This window comes from Leptodactylus fuscus, chromosome 6, assembly GCF_031893055.1.
Source record: "Leptodactylus fuscus isolate aLepFus1 chromosome 6, aLepFus1.hap2, whole genome shotgun sequence".
In the NCBI taxonomy this organism is placed as follows: Eukaryota; Metazoa; Chordata; class Amphibia; order Anura; family Leptodactylidae; genus Leptodactylus; species Leptodactylus fuscus.
Window position 1 is genome coordinate 9,070,492 of NC_134270.1, and position 21,475 is coordinate 9,091,966.

Here is a 21,475-nt window from a genome sequence, read left to right on the forward strand (position 1 = left end):
TTTCAACCCTATCTACATCTGACGGACGCACATGGAGTGGAGTACAATGGTGAAGCAGAGAGCCATCAGCTTCCTGCTTCACCATTCATCTCCTGTCTTTCCCTTGGAATCAGGCAGGGGCGATATAATGAAATCACAACATAACTCCCAACCGTCATGGATTCTGGGTGCTATCCCAGGCAGCTGGAGGTAAGTCCCGGCTTCAGCGTTCAGACACTGCCTAGTGAGTATTAGGGTTTTGTTGTATTATAACATGAGGGCCACAATGAGGGAGCCATTATGCTGTGTGGGGACCACAAGGGGAATGATACAGTCTCCGGGCCACTATAGAGGCTTTATATGCAGTAGGGGCGGACAAATGGACATGGATGGGAGAAGTGTAAATGGGCAGGGATTTGCTACACCACACAATGGGTGTGCTGCTGCATACAAGCCTAAGATCACCATGCCCAATGCCAAGCGTCGCCCGGAGTGATGTAAAGCTCGTTGTCTCTGGGCGCTCTATTGTGACAGCACTTTCCCATATTGATGCATGTTTGACGTGAAGCTGTGTGTTTTCGTACAACCTAAAACCACAAGCAGCGCCGCACCCAGTCTAGGGCTCCGGCCACTTCCTCATAGAAGGAAAGTAAACACCTATCTCAAATAACCTCCCTCGTCTCTTGTGCCCCCCTCCAAACATCCCAGGGTAACGCAACTGTCACCACATGGACACCTCAGGAGCCATTTAAAGGGTGACTCCACCAGCACATTCATGGGCATTAGGGTTGAGCCGATCTTGAGATTTCAGGATCGATTTTAAAATCCGATTTGAGATCATTTTCCAGCCGATCCCGAAATCTGCTCGATCATTGATCGGGATCCGATCTTTCCCGATCGCTCAACCCTAGTCAATGCTTCTCTATGGGAAAAGTCACTTTTAGGGTTGAGCTGATCTTGAGATTTCAAAATCCAATTTCTGATCATTTTCCAGCCGATCGCGATCGTGAAATTTGCTCGATCACCGATCGGGATCCGATCTTTTCCGATCTCGACTGCTCAACCCTAATGGGCATAGATACAATCAGCACGTGGCAACTGTATAGAGATCTATTGTCCCCTGTTTTCAGCTGCTGAATGGAAATTTACAAACATTGGAGGTTAGTGGCCCTTTAAATGTCAAAAATCGAAGTCCGTCCTCACCTTCCAGTGATCCCATGGCGTTGTCGGCCACTTGCGTTATGGAGAATCGGGACACAGCAGTTGGAGAGACGCTGAATCTGGAAAATTGAACAGGCAGCTGCGGCTTCTGGACGGGTACGGGGATGGGCACAGGTGCGGGTGCAGGGATGGGATCTGGGGCGCTGTCAACTTCAGTGTTCGGCACGACTGGCGTGAGTGAGGTTATAAAGGAGGATTTCACAGGTTTAATAGGCAAGGCCTGGTCCCACTCAAACTCGCCACTGCCTGCAATAGACACAAGGATGAATCCGAGTCACATGGTGATGGTGATGAAACCAATATGGCCAGATTGTTTAAAAAAATCTAACTAGTTTTGCACTAGCAAATGAATTACCATGGGCAATTCAGCTTTCAGGACTTTAGAAAGCTGGGTGAGAACATCTATAGGAACCGTAACGTCACCCATATTCGAGCTTTAGAGGGACAGAAAAGGCAGCCCCGGGAGAGTAAATATGGCTGCTCATGACCGCCATCTACTCCCATTTCAGATGTACAGATATAGTTGCAGTCACTGTCTATGGAAAGTCCTCTATAAGAGGTACGCTGATTTACGGGATTATCTCCCATGTGTCAGATTAAAGTCAACGTACGTCACAAATCTTCCTGCGTCAGGCCATGTTGGAGCATCACATCGGCTTACTGACAGTAATCTCAGTCACCGGAACGGTTAATCCATTAGTAGGCATCACTCAGAAAGTAAGGCCAGGTCTATGCCCAAAACCAATTTTTAGATAAATATGGTACAGTCTGTAGCCTATTGTAAGAACGTGACCCCTAAATCTACAACCACACAGCGTCCCCTCTTTGTCCTTATTTATTTTACCTAAGAGGTGGTTTGTGGGCTCCTTAAGAGTCATCTCCTGTAGCACAGAAGGAAGTTCTGGTAAGTCCTGATCCGGAAGCTCCAGTGTTGGGCTCTCCTAGAACCAAAAAAACAGCACAGGTTCTAAGAAGGCCTCTATAGTGTGGACAGAACCAAGATCCCACCATCACTGACCAACGCTGCCACCGCTATATATCTACTATAGCGTTCCTCAGCTAGAAGATCCACACTTCATGGTGGGCCTCATCACAAAATTAAAGTGAGCAAATTCTATGTCTCCGAATGACCTCCCCCCACCCTATTCTCGGAACCTGGTGCTGAGGTGACCCCTCGCTAAGGCACTATATTAAGACGTTAACGTTGTCGCTCAATGGACATGGAAATGATGCGCAACCTCAATAGTCATCCTGACATTTCCTTCGACTTCTAAATGGGCCTAAATCACGACCCCTATCAAGGCACAATATCCTGTAGAGCATTTTGGGGGTCCTAATTTACAACTGCTGGAGACCCATAATTTGGAGACCACCAAACCAACACGTACCTGGTCAAATAAATAGACTGTGACGTCGTCGAAGAAGGAGACGGCTTTCTTTTTTCTGTCCAATTCTGTCGGTTCAGCCTGAGGCAAAAAACTGGGCGTCTTGAGGAGGCTTCTGAGGTGCCCACAGCTCCCATTATCTGTGATCACAATGGGTACAGTCGTGTGCTCTTCCTCGCTCTCCTCGCTGTGCTCCTGGATGTTATAGCAGCGGAGCTCTTCGTCAGACTCGTCACTGTCATCACTTTCTTCATCCTCCTCTTCATCATCTGGGGAGTCACCAACTCTACCCTCCTTCCGGATCAATGGAGGGGAAAGGCATTTGGATAAATGGGAGGCTCCCAGTGCTTCTCTGTTGCAAGATGACTTGTCATCTGCCTGCAGACCGGTGGTCAGTGTGATGCTACCGGATGCACCTGGTTTGACCATGCATGTTTTGGTCAGGCACAACTGGACAGGGGACAGTGTGAAGGTCCTGTGCGCAGGGGCAGGCTCTACAGATGAGCTTATATTGGGTTTCTTCTCAGTGGAAGAGTCCTTATGACATTCTAACCCTAAACCTTCATCCACCGACTCTTCTCTTACAATCAGAGGAGGCTCCAGCAATGAGGCCTCCTTCGGAGCGCTAGAAGGCAGCGGAGATAGAGTTATCTCAGGAAGATCTCCTTCCACCTTGGTCTCCGAATGACCTTGCTCAGCATTTAAGTCCTCAACGTTTCCTCCTAGATCTGAGACGGTAGTTTCTACATCCAGCTTTGCGCACAGCGAGTTCTCGGAGGCTTCTTGCCGTTCTCTTTCATCTCCCTGATCGGCCTCCTCCTCTTCCTCACGATTAAAGGAGTCATAGTCTGAGAAATATGCAGAATCTCGGTAGGGATTCTTGGCATCTAGACCTTGTAAATCGCTGCTTACTGAGCGGGACATTGGCATATCTCCAGGTTCCAGGCTATTCTCCTGGGACTGACTGAGCTGGTAATAAACTTCGGTTTCTCTGGTTTCTTGTGGATCTTTTAGAACAAATTCTGGAGACTCATAGTTTTCGGTGTCGTAGCCGCTGTCCAGCGCTTTGTGTTGGGCACAGGGGGCATAGGTTGCAAGGCTGAAGGCCTCACAGGAGCTGGCTGTAGATGGCATGTCTAGAGAATCTAAAGAGTCCGGAGTGCCTACCTGTTTCTGCAGGGACCTAAAAGATGGAGCCAAGTCACCTCTCTCACTAGAAAGATCTGTATACACCCCTGAAGTTAGCTCCATGGTGTCCTCGTCTTCACTGTCGCTCTGTATCTGGTAGAAGTCTTTAGGGACGGTCTTCTCAGGGCTCTTTGTCTCAATCTCTGGAGAAAGTGAAAGCCCCTGAGATGCAGCAATAGATGTGTCGTCCTTTTCAGTGGTCGTAAAGTGACATGAAGACTCCGAAACTTCACAATGTCCTACCAAACCTACTCCAAGAGGATCCGTTTCTTGACCTGAATCTATATCTGGACTGACCGGAGACTCTAGGGGATGGGGGATATGATCGGGGAGGGGTACAGTGGTTGTAACTTGTGTGTTTTCTGCAGCAATGGGGGAGAATGGACCAGGTGGGACCTGAGTTTCTGAACATTCCTGGGTCATGAGCTCCTCAGCTTTGAAAAAGTCTTCTTGCAGTCCTTCAGCTATGGATATGATACCCTCTCCTTCACCAGTCTCCATGGCCTGCCATGTTTCAGGTCCATACGGTGGTAATGCCTCATTATCCTGGCTGTCTTCGGAACGGTGGTTGCACCAGACCCCAGGGCTTTGCTGTTGGGGTTCGGTGGAGATATTATTGTTGGATGAAATGTTTGATGCCCAATGTGGGGAAAATGTGGGAAGCTGAGAAGGCCTCTCAGATATGTTTTGCTGAAAGTCACTGAGCGGTGAACCGTCTTCAGCTATAATTGTAATGGAGTCAAGTCTCTGGCCAGCGTCCTCATTTTCTGGTGTTTTTGGCAGTGGTATCTCCTCTGCACCAGGCTCATCAAAAGATGGTGAGGCTCCAAGAGGGTCAACGAAAACTTTTAACCTATCATTCTCCTCAACACGATGTTCATCTGTCTCCTCTCCAGAAGGAGAACAAGAATTTAGGTTCTTGTCCTCACTAAGCCAACAGGTCTCTTCAGGAGGGCCATCTACATGTACCAGTAGGGGTTCCATGGAAAGGCTTATAGATGGACTATTACTACAAGGTTCCTCCTCTGTCCCAGGTTCCTCTTTCCCTTTTGGACTGTGCTCTTCATGCTGTGGACTGTATTCCTGCTGGACATTGCTGCCTAGATGCTCCTCTATACGGATGTAGTAGTCTCCTGCCACCGACGGACTACGGGCGCTCACGACTGGTACCAACTCAAGAGGTCGAGAGTCAGGGTTGCAGTCCTTGTTCTCGTATCCAGATGGTGACACCCCCAGACTGATTCTGTCTCCAGCGCTTGACGTGTAGTACATGTCTTGATATGGTTGGCAACCGGGGCTCAGTGGGTATTGCTCATGTCGTCCACGCTCCCACTTATACTCAAAGTTGAGTCCTTGGCTGGTCTGAGTGACGGTTAACACATCGTCCCCATCGGAGTGAAACCCATCGGAGGAGAAGTGCTCCAGTAGCGGGTAGGAAGAGAGCTCCGCTTCATGGTGGGCCCCGCTATCGGCACCACCATTGGGTTTCATGGCGTTCCAGCGCTTTTCAAACTCTTCCTCCAGCTCGCCAGCTCCCTTGACACTCAAGTAGGAGAGAAGAAGGTGAACCTCCTCGGCCGAGGGTCTCTGTTCTGGCTGCAGCCAGCAAAACTGCATCACCTCATACCTGGAAGAGAAGGCAGGTGTGAGCGCGGCCAATAACTGGGACATGAAAGGACCAACGTAACATCTTAACACTGATTGTACCGTATCCCATTGACAATGTCATTGGTAATACAAAGTCATACATTTCCAGGATGAGTGACAGAGCAACGGTACAACAGAGACTTGTAAGGAAAGATAGATCAGCAAAGTCAGGAAAGGTGAGAGGTCGTCTTTAAGATGGACCTTCACAACTCTATTTCCATATTATGCCAAGAACTTGACACTAGTTTTGTTGAACCTAATTCTAAGGGGGCCCTGGATGGCAGGAGGTCTCCACAACTATTACGGTTGGGACCCTACGATCACACCTATTCATCATCTCCATCTTTGCATCCCTCTACCACAACTATTACGGTGAGACACCGACCCCTGGATAACCGCAGGTCTCCCCGACTATTATGGTTACACATTTATCGCTGGTCGGACAACTTTTTGCGGCCAGACATGTCATGGCACCTATTATGTGATGGGTTTGGAGGCTTCCCGGAGGTGTTGTACCGAGGGACCGAGCGCAGTGTCTGACCTTTGCTATGTTTCTATGGTGTATAATCTGTGATGTGGAGGTTTCTCTGGTGACTTATCCACGATATGCTCATGTTTTTCTCCCTGGAGAAATCCCCGGAGATTTCTAGTTTCCAAGATGATACAGTTGGTGCATCTATCTATTCCCTCCCTGATGTGCACGGTGGAAATCGTATTCCTTTCAATGTCACTTTCACTTTTATGACGCAGCGCAACAGCCGAGAGTTCCAACGTATTTACTACGCAGTTAAAGGGGTCCTCAGCGCTGAACAATCCCAACTGGTTAGGAGGGTCTTTGACTATAAGCCAATAACACAGTGTCCCTACTGTATAGCCAAATACAATACCTACCCCCGTTTCAGCACTCTATGAATACACAGGAAGTTATGGCTTAGCCAATCACGCTCTGCAGCCTCTGATTGGTTGAGTAACATTCCCTGTGTGTCAAGGATGACCAGGAAAAGGAAACTGGCAGGATCGGCAGTAAGTTGATTGTTACTTCTTTTATTTATTTTTGACTTTTTAGGGGGTTTTTAATTTTTTTTTCCACTTTAATGGGGAACCCTTGTCTAGTAACCAAAGTAGAGAGCTTCTATAAAGAGTGTCTCCTCTGGAGGACCCAACTCATCCGACCATCATGGTCTCCATGTAATGCTGCAATTCTACAGCGAAGGTCCTACAGAACTGAATAGTCATTGCCAGGTGCAACCTCTCATTATAGCGAACTCGTTGGGAACTAGGCATTTGGATACCCTGGGAATAGAAGGGTTCTAAGTAGAGATGAGCGAACACTGTTCGGGAACAGCCGTTCCGAACAGCACGCTCACAGCACGATCCCATAGAAATGAATGGAAGCGGCCAGTACGCGGAGGGTTAAGCGGCCGGCCGCCATGCCAGGTGCTTCCATTCATTTCTATGGGAGCGTGCTGTTCGGATCGGCTGATCCGAACAGTGTTCGCTCATCTCTAGTTCTAAGTGGAATAACCCTTTAAGAGGGAGACGTTGCATTGCAACATAGATTGTCAAGCCTTCATGGAAACTATCCATTGAAAATCAAAGTTTTCGGGGTCTCCGTTACATCTTACTTTGGGTCTATGTGTGGTTTGGTTCAGTTCTACCTGGCGTAGATCTTCATTCTGGCGCAGGGATATGCTGAACGTCTTTATAAATCACTCGATATACAATAGGCCCCAATACGTCACAAAACATAAATAAAGTCCCGTGCAACCACAGAAATTTTTGTGATTAAAAAAATGTGTTGTGCAAACAATAGATAAGCGTCACTTGATGATAATGGGGGGGGTCTCTTACCAGCGGTCGGAGAGGAGCTGCTTAATTTGGGGCTTAGGTAGCTTGAGCTGCTGTTCCTTGATGACATAGCAGAGGACCTGACGGTCGGAGTACGTGTCATACGGCTGACGTCCCAGTTCAAACAACTCCCAAAGAGCGACGCCCAGGGACCTTGGTAGGAAAGAGACACAAACAAAGTCATTACAGATGGAGGAGACTTTAGTGCAGCACTTTCGGCGACTTAACTTCAACAGAAAAAAAACACCACCAGGTCTCTGAGCTGCATGTGGCTTATTCCCGATGCTCCCGCCGCCTCCATTTGCATGGCAGGGATAATATAATTAAAGGCTTTCTTTTTTTTTTCCACTGGCTCGCTCAGACGGTAAACACGACACTGTGCTCCCTTTGTTTTAACTTGTTCAGTTACTTGCTGAACTTTGGCTCACTTAGCCCGCGCCCGTAACTTATAATTACCAGCGTACAATGAGTCTCACCCCACCCTCGGCCTAGACGTCAACCAGTATCTCACAGCACGACATCTCTGCACCGCCTATAGAGAATAGCCCTATGGGGGTTACGGTATACGTCCTCTAGGTGTAGGCTTGGGGGTCCCTGGTTGCCCCCTTTAAACCTTAAAAATGTGGACAAAAAAATAAACAAACAAATATTATGGTATTTTGCCCCGGGGCAGGATTATAGGGAGGACCAAAACGGGAACTATCAATGGCAGCAGGATCTTCAAACGACAAGTAATGTGTATGATCGGCTTCATTTAGGCTATGTGCACAATGTTTGTAGCCGGGTACATTAAAAAATGGATGCACATTTATGATGGTCTATTTGCAACCATTTTCCATGTAAAAAAAAAGTCTATGGAAAATGGAGGAGATATATATATATATATATATATATATATATATATATATATATATATATATATATATATATTGGGGGTCCCCACAACCTTGACCCAACCAGGACTAAACACTTGGCCCCCTATGAGATTGTTCGAAATAGGTTGCGGGCCTCACTGTGGCAAGGACTGAGGGTCACTGGACCCCAATATGTGCTATTTTGATGATTAGGAAATTATATAAAATAGGTTTTCACTTAATTTCCGGCCACCTATGTAAAATCTATACTACGGCCTACGGGCATTGGACAGGCCCACCAGGGCACATGCTCTAAAACAATAACGGTCCAGTAGAAGACACCTAAATTTGAAGGATACCAAGGCCTATTTCCCAAAGGCTGTGAATCATATTATCTGGTGGGCCTGACATGGTGTACTTTTTCTAGTAATGGCGGCCTCCTATACGCCAGGGTGCGGATATGTCTGCAACCATTGCCACAAGCGTACGGGATGATCTGATAGAATTACGGGTAGGCCTGAAAGGATCCGGAGTGATTTGGATGTAAAATGGTTCGGGGTGCAGCGGCCTCTATATCCCGGACATCTTTGTGGGCTTGGAGAAGAATAAAAGGGTATAAAGTCCACAATAAAGAACACATCAAGCTGCTTGGATGCTATGGGCAACATCACAGGTTGTCATATATGGCCGCCATGTCTTTCAGAGGTTTGGTAATAACTGACGGTATTATTTCATGTACAACGTATGGCGATATATTCTTCACCATTCGCTATACAAGGGTGTACAGGGACCTGCACTGTTGTGCAACCGATCAACTGCGCTATGGAAGCCCTTACTGACCTCCTTTAGAAACTGAAAGCAGTGAGGTGATTGGTCGCGACAGCAACGCCTTCATAAGACATAAAACCAGAGTAATGGACTGTAAAATGTGAGGTAATAAAATCATGGTCACAAGACGTGACTGGGAGAAGACGCGTCCTTGTACGCCGAGCAATCAAATACAGCGTGGGCTATGGAAAATGAAAGCCGCCTCCATATTGGCGACTTGGACGGTTGGCTTCCTTGAGCTACAGTATAGGAACTAGTAAGATATACAGATCATGATCCCTATATGTCTGTACAGCGCTATGGAATATGTTGGTGCTATTCAAGTAAGAGAAATAAATATATAGGGGCTTATGGTGTTCCCATACGGAAGAGGCATTTACGTAAAAACAAGACTTACGTCAACAACAATCCAGGGGAGGGGGCTCATCCTCACGTATACAATGAAACTATAGGAGGGAAACGTACATAATCCCTCCATACCTGCACACACAAACAACATCTCATTGCAATAATGGCTGCAAACTCTATCTACCTATAGGCACACTTTAAATTTAGGGGTTGTTGACTTGGGGTACATCGTTGCAATCTACACCCCTGATTTGGAATATCCATAAGATATGTATGAGGATCAGTGCAGGAACGTGTCCTGTCCAAAAAGCGCCCTGTAGCGTGCAGAGGTGCCATATCTATAACATAAAGGCTCCATGAGGTGCAGAATCACAAGGGGGTGTATATAACAAAGCTGCACCCCTATCTTGATTGAAGGACCCCTTTAAATCATCATACCCTTCTCTAAGTATTATAATCTTCCTTGCGACACCAGCCCCAAATTTTATGAAACACTAGCACCCTTTTAAGTTTGGGGTTAGTACCGTTGGGGTACATCGTTCTAATCGACACCCCTTCTCTGACTTGTATGAGGATCAGGAGAGAGCATGTCCTGTCCAAAAAGTAGTGAGCAGCGGTGCCATTCCTATAACATAAGAACCCCGCAGTGCCACGGTGCAAAATCGCAAGAGGGTGCAGGTAACAAAGTTGCACACCCCTTTAGATTCCTATAATTTCCCCTATGCATTTTAAGCCTACCCTTTCCACCAGGTGCGAGGCATAAACGCCACGCCACCCAAGTGAACGACAACATGTGGTTTCGCTGCTACCTACTAAGTTCACGTTGAGGTAAAAAAGTGGGATTTGGGAGCCACACCCAACGTGTTTACCCACAAGCAGTAATGCAGATGGAGCGGAGCATGAGGAGTAAACAAGGACCGGTGCAGGTTCAGTGGAGTACAGCGTGATACATCATTGTGGAGGGCTCCACCCAAGACCTAGCGACTAAGACGAGACAAACATCGCTTCCTACCAGATGTTACTGGCCTTGGTCTGATCCACCACCAGCAAGTTCCCATGTACTTCATCAATGAGCTCCGGTGCGATCCAGCGCAGCGGAACCCACAGCTGGTCCGACGTCACAAGATAGTCATCCTGGAAGACATAAACACGGCCAACCGCTTAGATACACTTTTAAGCTTCCCTGCTGCTGCTGCTGCTGCTGCTTCCTACTACTCCTCCTCCCCGAGGATCAGCAGACGTCTGATTCACCCTGACGGAGAGAGGTTACACTAAAGTCCCCTCCTCCCCCTGCTCGGAGATGGAAGAGTGACTACTTCCCCTCCCCTTCCTTAATCTGGGCAGCCTGGTGCTTCCTCTGGCACAAGCTGGGGACAGTTGGCGCGGGGCCAAGGTGTATGATTACAGAATACAGAATGTGTGTAACATAGTAACAGGAGCGCTTGAGCGGCAGGGAAAAGGAAACCTATTTCCCAACAATCCCTGGGGGGACGCTACGCCTGGCGACTATAGGAGAGGGAATGAACCTATGGAATCGATTCTGCGCGGTGGTGGCGACGGTCAAGGGCAGAAGAAGGTATAGCTCTAGGACGGAATTTGCCCCTACATAGAAGGGTCATAGATGTCATGCCCCATTTATTTACCCATTTGAACCGAGCGGCGGCTAATGGGCACAAGATGCACCTGCTGTAAAACTGTTCTCAGTTATATCGCCATATACCGCACATTCTGCAGTACAGAGGGTCACTACGCAGAGACCTAACAGTGGGGAGAGTGACTGAGCATGTGCGTCCACCAACACTCAGCTCGTGGACGCACACATTGTTATACACTCCGAACACCAGGTGGCGCCATGTTATGTATGTAAATATTAGAACTTTTGCTAGGGATAATGTATCTATGACAAATTGCCCAGATCTGGAAAACATTAGTGGGCAAATTATAAAACAGAAGAAGGTGTGAATTCAGGAAGTGTTGTCATAGGGACAGAGGAACTGCGGGGTTAACATGTGTAACCCTGAAATGGTGTCTCCTTTTCACGTCTTTCTGGCCCTGCTGTGACTGCAAAGACTCCGACATGGTGGTTTATACAGAAGAATATTGTTATCAGCTCAGATTGGTCTGTAGGGGTCCCAAGCGCTGCACCCCACCCCCATCACATCTTCATGACCTTGTCCCCTCCATGACCAATGCACCATATATAACACCTATACATGCATTCTTTCAAAAACATCATCTTCCATAGTATTCATACGGTGAAATGGGAGTAAGCTGCAATACCGCACACGACCTGTGGACAGGTGTGGCGCTGTTTTTCTAAAAAAAAAAAAAAAAAAAAAAAAAAAAAAAAGCAGCCATGTTTTTCTAATCTTCTACCGCCCCTTTAAGATGCCAGTCAATATTACTCTTGCCCCTTGTGACTGTTCATACTCACCCGATATTTTGAATGCGAAAGCCCATAGTCGCCAATTTTCACAGTCAGGTCAGCTGAAAGGAGACAGTTCCGCAGAGCGAGGTCACTGTGAGGAAAGAAAGGCCGTAAGATGGTGACGCTGAGAGGGGCCCCAAACCAAGCGGAGCCACTATCCAATACACAACCAGATGTCCCCGAGAACGCGAGGACGTTCTAGACTGTGAGGTCTCCCTTCTATGGTGTGTGGGGGAGGGTAAGTGACAACCACTACAACCTGCTGACATGGCCACTGTCAAATTTTGGATTTTAATTAAAAATAAACATAGACAGTGCTATATATAGCGGAGTTGTCACCCCCCGATGTGTGCGCCCCCAGACCGCAAGAGGACGACGGGGCCGACCGGTGTCTGAATGTTCTAGATCTGTGATATTTCATGGTGTAAGATTCTTATCCGGACAGGAATGTTTCCACTATCTCATAGAAGATTTTATTTTTCCGTTGCAGCTGCTCGGAGTGCGGAGTCAGCACATGGAGGAGATGGCGAGCGGCCCCGGATAGTATAGAAGTACCGAGACCCCAGACCCAATCATAGATACATAGAAGCCACATATTATACAGTGGTGCCAATATCTATCTATCGATATATCTATCTATCTTCTATCTATCTATCTATCTATCTATCTATCTATCTATCTATCTATCTATCTCCCTATCTATCTATCTATCTATCTATCTATCTATCTATCTATCTATCTATCTATCTATCTATCTATCTCCCTATCTATCTATCTCCCTATCTATCTATCTCCCTATCTATCTATCTATCTATCTATCTATCTATCTATCTATCTATCTATCTATCTCCCTATCTATCTATCTATCTATCTATCTATCTATCTCCCTATCTATCTCTCTCCTATCTATCTATCTATCTATCTATCTATCTATCTATCTATCTATCTATCTCCCTATCTATCTATCTATCTATCTATCTATCTATCTATCTATCTATCTATCTATCTATCTATCTATCTCCCTATCTATCTATCTATCTATCTATCTATCTATCTATCTCCCTATCTATCCATCTATCTATCTATCTCCCTATCTATCTATCTATCTATCTATCTATCTATCTATCTATCTCCTATCTATCTATCTATCTATCTATCTATCTATCTATCTATCTCCCTATCTATCTGTCTGTCTGTCAGACAGACAGACAGACAGACAGACAGACAGATAGATAGAGAGATAGACAGACAGACAGACAATCTATCTATCTATCTATCTATCTATCTATCTATCTATCTATCTATCTATCTATCTATCTCCCTATCTGTCTGTCAGACAGACAGACAGACAGACAGACAGACAGATAGATAGATAGATAGAGAGATAGATAGACAGACAGACAATCTATCTATCTATCTATCTATCTATCTATCTATCTATCTATCTATCTATCTATCTCTCTCTCTGTCTGTCTGTCTGTCTGTCTATCTATCTATCTCCTATCCATCTATCTCCCTATCTATCTATCTATCTATCTATCTATCTATCTATCTATCTATCTATCTATCTATCTATCTATCTATCTCCCTATCTATCTATCTATCTATCTATCTATCTATCTATCTATCTATCTATCTATCTATCTATCTATCTATCTCCCTATCTATCCATCTATCTATCTATCTCCCTATCTATCTATCTATCTATCTATCTATCTATCTATCTATCTCCTATCTATCTATCTCCCTATCTCCCTATCTATCTATCTATCTATCTATCTATCTATCTATCTATCTATCTCCTATCTCTCTCCTATCTATCTATCTATCTATCTATCTATCTATCTATCTATCTATCTCCTATCTATCTATCTATCTATCTATCTATCTGTATGTCTCCTATCTATCTATCTATCTATCAATCTATCTATCTAATATTTCATATCTGATCTATCTATCTGCTTGTACTTGTCGTGTAATATTTAATTAAGACAGAATTATTGCTTCCGGCTATCCCGCTGTTATTTAATTAAAGGAGCACTCCACCCAAAAATGTGGGTGGAGCTGGCTGTGTGTGTTGATGGTTTTCAGGGTTTGGCCCTTGGGCTAGAAATGTCTGTACACTCTTGATCTGTCCTATCTGGGTTCTACCAGTTGAGCCCAGTATACGCCAGCCTTAGCTTCCAGCCATGGTGCAGAGCGGTAATCCTGAACACTCGCCATTATACCGCTCTGGACAAAGTCAGTTTTTTGTCATTTTATTGTATTCTACTTACTAAAACAATTATTAGGTAAAATACTCAGGTAAAGCAATACTGACCGATATTAGAATAAGAGGATGCTGTAATCTAAGGTCAGTAAGTCACCAGAAAGCCATACTATTACAGGGTCTGCACTGAAAATTAGGATTAGTTTAACTTTACCTATTCTACTTTCAGCTATACTTCTGTATGTATCACCAGAACCAGCATATCACCCCAGCCCTGCAGATAGATAGGTTACTGTCACCAGACCCAGCATATCCCCCCAGCCCTGCAGATAGATAGGTTAGTGTCACCAGAACCAGCATATCACTCCAGCCCTGCAGATAGATAGGTTACTGTCACCAGAACCAGCATATCACCCCAGCCCTGCAGATAGATAGGTTACTGTCACCAGAACCAGCATATCACCCCAGCCCTGCAGATAGATAGGTTACTGTCACCAGAACCAGCATATCACCCCAGCCCTGCAGATAGATAGGTTACTGTCACCAGAACCAGCATATCACCCCAGTCCTGCAGATAGATAGGTTACTGTCACCAGACCCAGCATATCACCCCAGCCCTGCAGATAGATAGGTTACTGTCACCAGACCCAGCATATCACTCCAGCCCTGCAGATAGATAGGTTACTGTCACCAGAACCAGTATATCACCCCAGCCCTGCAGATAGATAGGTTACTGTCACCAGAACCAGCATATCACCCCAGCCCTGCAGATAGATAGGTTAGTGTCACCAGAACCAGTATATCACCCCAGCCCTGCAGATAGATAGGTTACTGTCACCAGAACCAGCATATCACCCCAGCCCTGCAGATAGATAGGTTAGTGTCACCAGAACCAGCATATCACCCCAGCCCTGCAGATAGATAGGTTAGTGTCACCAGAACCAGTATATCACCCCAGCCCTGCAGATAGATAGGTTACTGTCACCAGAACCAGCATATCACCCCAGCCCTGCAGATAGATAGGTTACTGTCACCAGAACCAGAATATCACCCCAGTCCTGCAGATAGATAGGTTACTGTCACCAGACCCAGCATATCACCCCAGCCCTGCAGATAGATAGGTTACTGTCACCAGAACCAGTATATCACCCCAGCCCTGCAGATAGATAGGTTATAGTCACCAGACCCAGCATATCACCCAGCCCTGCAGATAGATAGGTTACTGTCACCAGAACCAGCAGATCACCCCAGTCCTGCAGATAGATAGGTTAGTGTCACCAGAACCAGCAGATCACCCCAGTCCTGCAGATAGATAGGTTAGTGTCACCAAACCCAGCATATCACCCCAGTCCTGCAGATAGATAGGTTACTGTCACCAGAACCAGCATATCACCCCAGCCCTGCAGATAGATAGGTTACTGTCACCAGAACCAGCATATCACCCCAGCCCTGCAGATAGATAGGTTACTGTCACCAGAACCAGCATATCACCCCAGCCCTGCAGATAGATAGGTTACTGTCACCAGAACCAGCATATCACCCCAGCCCTGCAGATAGATAGGTTAGTGTCACCAGAACCAGCATATCACCCCAGCCCTGCAGATAGATAGGTTAGTGTCACCAGAACCAGCATATCACCCCAGTTCTGCAGATAGATAGGTTAGTGTCACCAGAACCAGCATATCACCCCAGCCCTGCAGATAGATAGGTTAGTGTCACCAGACCCAGCATATCACCCCAGCCCTGCAGATAGATAGGTTACTGTCACCAGTACCAGCATATCACCCCAGCCCTGCAGATAGATAGGTTACTGTCACCAGACCCAGCATATCACCCCAGCCCTGCAGATAGATAGGTTACTGTCACCAGAACCAGCAGATCACCCCAGTCCTGCAGATAGATAGGTTAGTGTCACCAAACCCAGCATATCACCCCAGTCCTGCAGATAGATAGGTTACTGTCACCAGAACCAGCAGATCACCCCAGCCCTGCAGATAGATAGGTTACTGTCACCAGAACCAGCATATCACCCCAGCCCTGCAGATAGATAGGTTACTGTCACCAGAACCAGCATATCACCCCAGCCCTGCAGATAGATAGGTTAGTGTCACCAGAACCAGCATATCACCCCAGCCCTGCAGATAGATAGGTTAGTGTCACCAGAACCAGCATATCACCCCAGTCCTGCAGATAGATAGGTTAGTGTCACCAGAACCAGCATATCACCCCAGCCCTGCAGATAGATAGGTTAGTGTCACCAGACCCAGCATATCACCCCAGCCCTGCAGATAGATAGGTTACTGTCACCAGTACCAGCATATCACCCCAGCCCTGCAGATAGATAGGTTACTGTCACCAGAACCAGCATATCACCCCAGCCCTGCAGATAGATAGGTTACTGTCACCAGAACCAGCATATCACCCCAGCCCTGCAGATAGATAGGTTACTGTCACCAGAACCAGCATATCACCCCAGCCCTGCAGATAGATAGGTTACTGTCACCAGACCCAGCATATCACCCCAGTCCTGCAGATAGATAGGTTAGTGTCACCAGACCCAGCATATCACCCCAGCCCTGCAGATAGATAGGTTAGTGTCACCAGACCCAGCATATCACCCCAGCCCTGCAGATAGATAGGTTACTGTCACCAGTACCAGCATATCACCCCAGCCCTGCAGATAGATAGGTTACTGTCACCAGACCCAGCATATCACCCCAGCCCTGCAGATAGATAGGTTACTGTCACCAGACCCAGCATATCACCCCAGCCCTGCAGATAGATAGGTTACTGTCACCAGACCCAGCATATCACCCCAGCCCTGCAGATAGATAGGTTACTGTCACCAGAACCAGCATATCACCCCAGCCCTGCAGATAGATAGGTTACTGTCACCAGACCCAGTATATCACCCCAGCCCTGCAGATAGATAGGTTACTGTCACCAGACCCAGCATATCACCCCAGCCCTGCAGATAGATAGGATAGTGTCACCAGACCCAGCATATCACCCCAGCCCTGCAGATAGATAGGTTACTGTCACCAGACCCAGCATATCACCCCAGCCCTGCAGATAGATAGGATAGTGTCACCAGACCCAGCATATCACCCCAGCCCTGCAGATAGATAGGTTACTGTCACCAGAACCAGCATATCACCCCAGCCCTGCAGATAGATAGGTTAGTGTCACCAGACCCAACATATCACCCCAGCCCTGCAGGTAGATAGGTTACTGTCACCAGAACCCATGTCTGTCTGTCTGTCTATCTATCCATGTATAAAATCTATTAATCCAACATCTATATCTAATTTCTATATATTTATCTACCTAACAAGTAATAAATAATCATCAGATAGATATTTTGCATCTATCTATCTATCTATCTATCTATCTATCTATCTCCTATCTATCTATCTATCTATCTATCTATCTATCTATCTATCTCCTATCTATCTATCTATCTATCTATCTATCTATCTATCTATCTCCTATCTATCTATCTATCTATCTATCTATCTATCTATCTATCTATCTATCTATCTATACACAAAGGCAGCAAAAGGAGAAAATGTCTGTTTAATAGGTTTTAAGTGTAATAAAAAGGATCATGATATTTTCTAGAATCCATCTTGTTTTTGTCTGCCCCCCCCCCCCGTCTCCTCCTTCTCCTGACACCTGCAATAATGTAAACTAAGTGTACTGAGATGAGACTTCCTGTCATGTGATTTCCTCTTTTAGTGTTTTCTTATCAGTACAAGTCATATGACAGGAAATAAGTTCATGCTGTCATGGCAACCCCAGAGCAAGCATAATATTTACATCATCAGAAGAACAAGGTGTACTTTATATATAGAATGATAGATAGATAGATAGATAGATAGATAGATAGATAGAGACATAGATAGATAGATAGATAAATAGGAGATAGATAGGGAGATAGATAGATAGCAGATAGATAGATAGATAGATAGATAGATAGATAGATAGGAGATAGATAAGATAGATGATAGATAGATAGATAGATAAATAGATAGGACATAGATAGATAGGAGATAGATAGATAGATAGATAGATAGATAGGAGATAGATAGATAGGAGATAGATAGATAGATAGATAGATAGATAGATAGATAGATAGATAGATAGATAGATAGGAGATAGATAGATAGGAGATAGATAGATAGATAGATAGATAGATAGATAGATAGATAGGAGATAGATAGATAGATAGATAGATAGGAGATAGATAGATAGATAGATAGATAGATAGATAGGAGATAGATAGATAGATAGATAGATAGATAGGAGATAGATAAGATAGATGATAGATAGATAGATAGATAAATAGATAGGACATAGATAGATAGGAGATAGATAGATAGATAGATAGATAGATAGATAGATAGATAGATAGATAGATAGGAGATAGATAGATAGGAGATAGATAGATAGATAGATAGATAGATAGATAGATAGATAGATAGATAGGAGATAGATAGATAGATAGATAGATAGATAGATAGATAGATAGGAGATAGATAGATAGGAGATAGATAGATAGATAGGAGATAGATAGATAGATAGATAGATAGATAGATAGATAGATAGGAGATAGATAGATAGATAGATAGATAGATAGATAGATAGATAGATAGGAGATAGATAGATAGATAGATAGATAGATAGATAGGAGATAGATAGATAGATAGATAGGAGATAGATAAGATAGATGATAGATAGATAGATAGATAGATAGATAGATAGATAAATAGATAGGACATAGATAGATAGGAGATAGATAGATAGATAGATAGATAGATAGGAGATAGATAGATAGGAGATAGATAGATAGATAGGAGATAGATAGATAGATAGATAGATAGATAGATAGATAGATAGATAGATAGATAGGAGATAGATAGGAGATAGATAGATAGATAGATAGGAGATAGATAGATAGATAGGAGATAGATAGATAGATAGATAGATAGATAGATAGATAGATAGATAGGAGATAGATAGGAGATAGATAGATAGATAGGAGATAGATAGATAGATAGATAGATAGATAGATAAATAGATAGGACATAGATAGATAGGAGATAGATAGATAGATAGATAGATAGATAGATAGATAGATAGGAGATAGATAGATAGGAGATAGATAGATAGATAGGAGATAGATAGATAGATAGATAGATAGATAGATAGATAGATAGATAGGAGATAGATAGATAGGAGATAGATAGATAGATAGGAGATAGATAGATAGATAGATAGATAGATAGATAGATAGGAGATAGATAGATAGATAGATAGATAGGAGATAGATAGATAGATAGATAGATAGGAGATAGATAGATAGATAGATAGATAGATAGATAGATAGGAGATAGATAGATAGGAGATAGATAGATAGATAGATAGATAGATAGGAGATAGATAGATAGATAGATAGATAGATAGATAGATAGATAGGAGATAGATAGATAGATAGATAGATAGATAGGAGATAGATAGATAGATAGATAGATAGATAGATAGATAGATAGATAGGAGATAGATAGATAGATAGATAGATAGGAGATAGATAGATAGATAGATAGATAGATAGATAGGAGATAGATAGATAGATAGATAGATAGATAGATAGATAGATAGATAGGAGATAGATAGATAGATAGATAGGAGATAGATAGATAGGAGATAGATAGATAGATAGATAGATAGATAGATAGGAGATAGATAGATAGATAGATAGATAGATAGGAGATAGATAAGATAGATGATAGATAGATAGATAGATAAATAGATAGGACATAGATAGATAGGAGATAGATAGATAGATAGATAGATAGATAGATAGATAGGAGATAGATAGATAGGAGATAGATAGATAGATAGGAGATAGATAGATAGATAGATAGGAGATAGATAGATAGGAGATAGATAGATAGATAGATAGATAGATAGATAGATAGGAGATAGATAGATAGATAGATAGATAGATAGATAGGAGATAGATAGATAGATAGATAGATAGATAGATAGGAGATAGATAGATAGATAGATAGATAGATAGATAGGAGATAGATAGATAGGAGATAGATAGATAGATAGATAGATAGGAGATAGATAGATAGATAGATAGATAGATAGATAGATAGATAGATAGGAGATAGATAGATAGGAGATAGATAGATAGATAGATAGATAGATAGATAGATAGGAGATAGATAGATAGATAGATAGATAGGAGATAGATAGATAGATAGATAGATAGATAGATAGATAGATAGATAGATAGGAGATAGATAGATAGATAGATAGATAGATAGGAGATAGATAGATAGATAGATAGATAGATAGGAGATAGATAGATAGGAGATAGATAGATAGATAGATAGATAGATAGATAGATAGATAGGAGATAGATAGATAGATAGATAGATAGATAGATAGATAGATAGATAGGAGATAGATAAGATAGATGATAGATAGATAGATAGATAAATAGATAGGACATAGATAGATAGGAGATAGATAGATAGATAGATAGATAGATAGATAGATAGATAGATAGGAGATAGATAGATAGGAGATAGATAGATAGATAGGAGATAGATAGATAGATAGATAGATAGATAGATAGGAGATAGATAGATAGGAGATAGATAGATAGATAGGAGATAGATAGATAGATAGATAGATAGATAGATAGATAGATAGGAGATAGATAGATAGATAGATAGATAGATAGATAGATAGGAGATAGATAGATAGATAGATAGATAGATAGGAGATAGATAGATAGATAGATAGATAGATAGATAGATAGATAGATAGGAGATAGATAGATAGGAGATAGATAGATAGATAGATAGATAGATAGATAGATAGATAGATAGGAGATAGATAGATAGATAGATAGATAGATAGATAGGAGATAGATAGATAGATAGATAGATAGGAGATAGATAGATAGATAGATAGATAGATAGATAGGAGATAGATAGATAGATAGATAGGAGATAGATAGATAGGAGATAGATAGATAGATAGGAGATAGATAGATAGATAGATAGATAGATAGATAGATAGGAGATAGATAGATAGATAGATAGATAGATAGATAGGAGATAGATAGATAGGAGATAGATAGATAGATAGGAGATAGATAGATAGATAGATAGATAGGAGATAGATAGATAGGAGATAGATAGATAGATAGATAGATAGATAGATAGATAGATAGATAGGAGATAGATAGATAGATAGATAGATAGATAGATAGGAGATAGATAAGATAGATGATAGATAGATAGATAGATAAATAGATAGGACATAGATAGATAGGAGATAGATAGATAGATAGATAGATAGATAGATAGGAGATAGATAGATAGGAGATAGATAGATAGATAGATAGATAGGAGATAGATAGATAGATAGATAGATAGATAGATAGATAGATAGATAGATAGATAGATAGGAGATAGATAGATAGGAGATAGATAGATAGATAGGAGATAGATAGATA

General features: G+C 43.2%; 1 protein-coding gene across 7 annotated transcripts in view; it reads right to left on the reverse strand.

Annotated features, from left to right (window-relative positions):
• Nucleotides 1-21,475, reverse strand: part of AATK (apoptosis associated tyrosine kinase) — an 88,866-nt gene that overhangs the window by 2,140 nt on the left and 65,251 nt on the right. For all 7 annotated transcript variants that reach the window (XM_075279292.1, XM_075279291.1, XM_075279289.1 and 4 more), the window contains 6 exons: nt 11,733-11,817; nt 10,311-10,432; nt 7,272-7,421; nt 2,589-5,400; nt 2,045-2,141; nt 1,183-1,446 (listed from right to left, as the gene is read on the reverse strand). In XM_075279292.1, the coding sequence (XP_075135393.1) occupies nt 1,183-1,446; nt 2,045-2,141; nt 2,589-5,400; nt 7,272-7,421; nt 10,311-10,432; nt 11,733-11,817 (3,530 nt within the window). The remainder of the gene's footprint in view (nt 1-1,182; nt 1,447-2,044; nt 2,142-2,588; nt 5,401-7,271; nt 7,422-10,310; nt 10,433-11,732; nt 11,818-21,475) is intronic.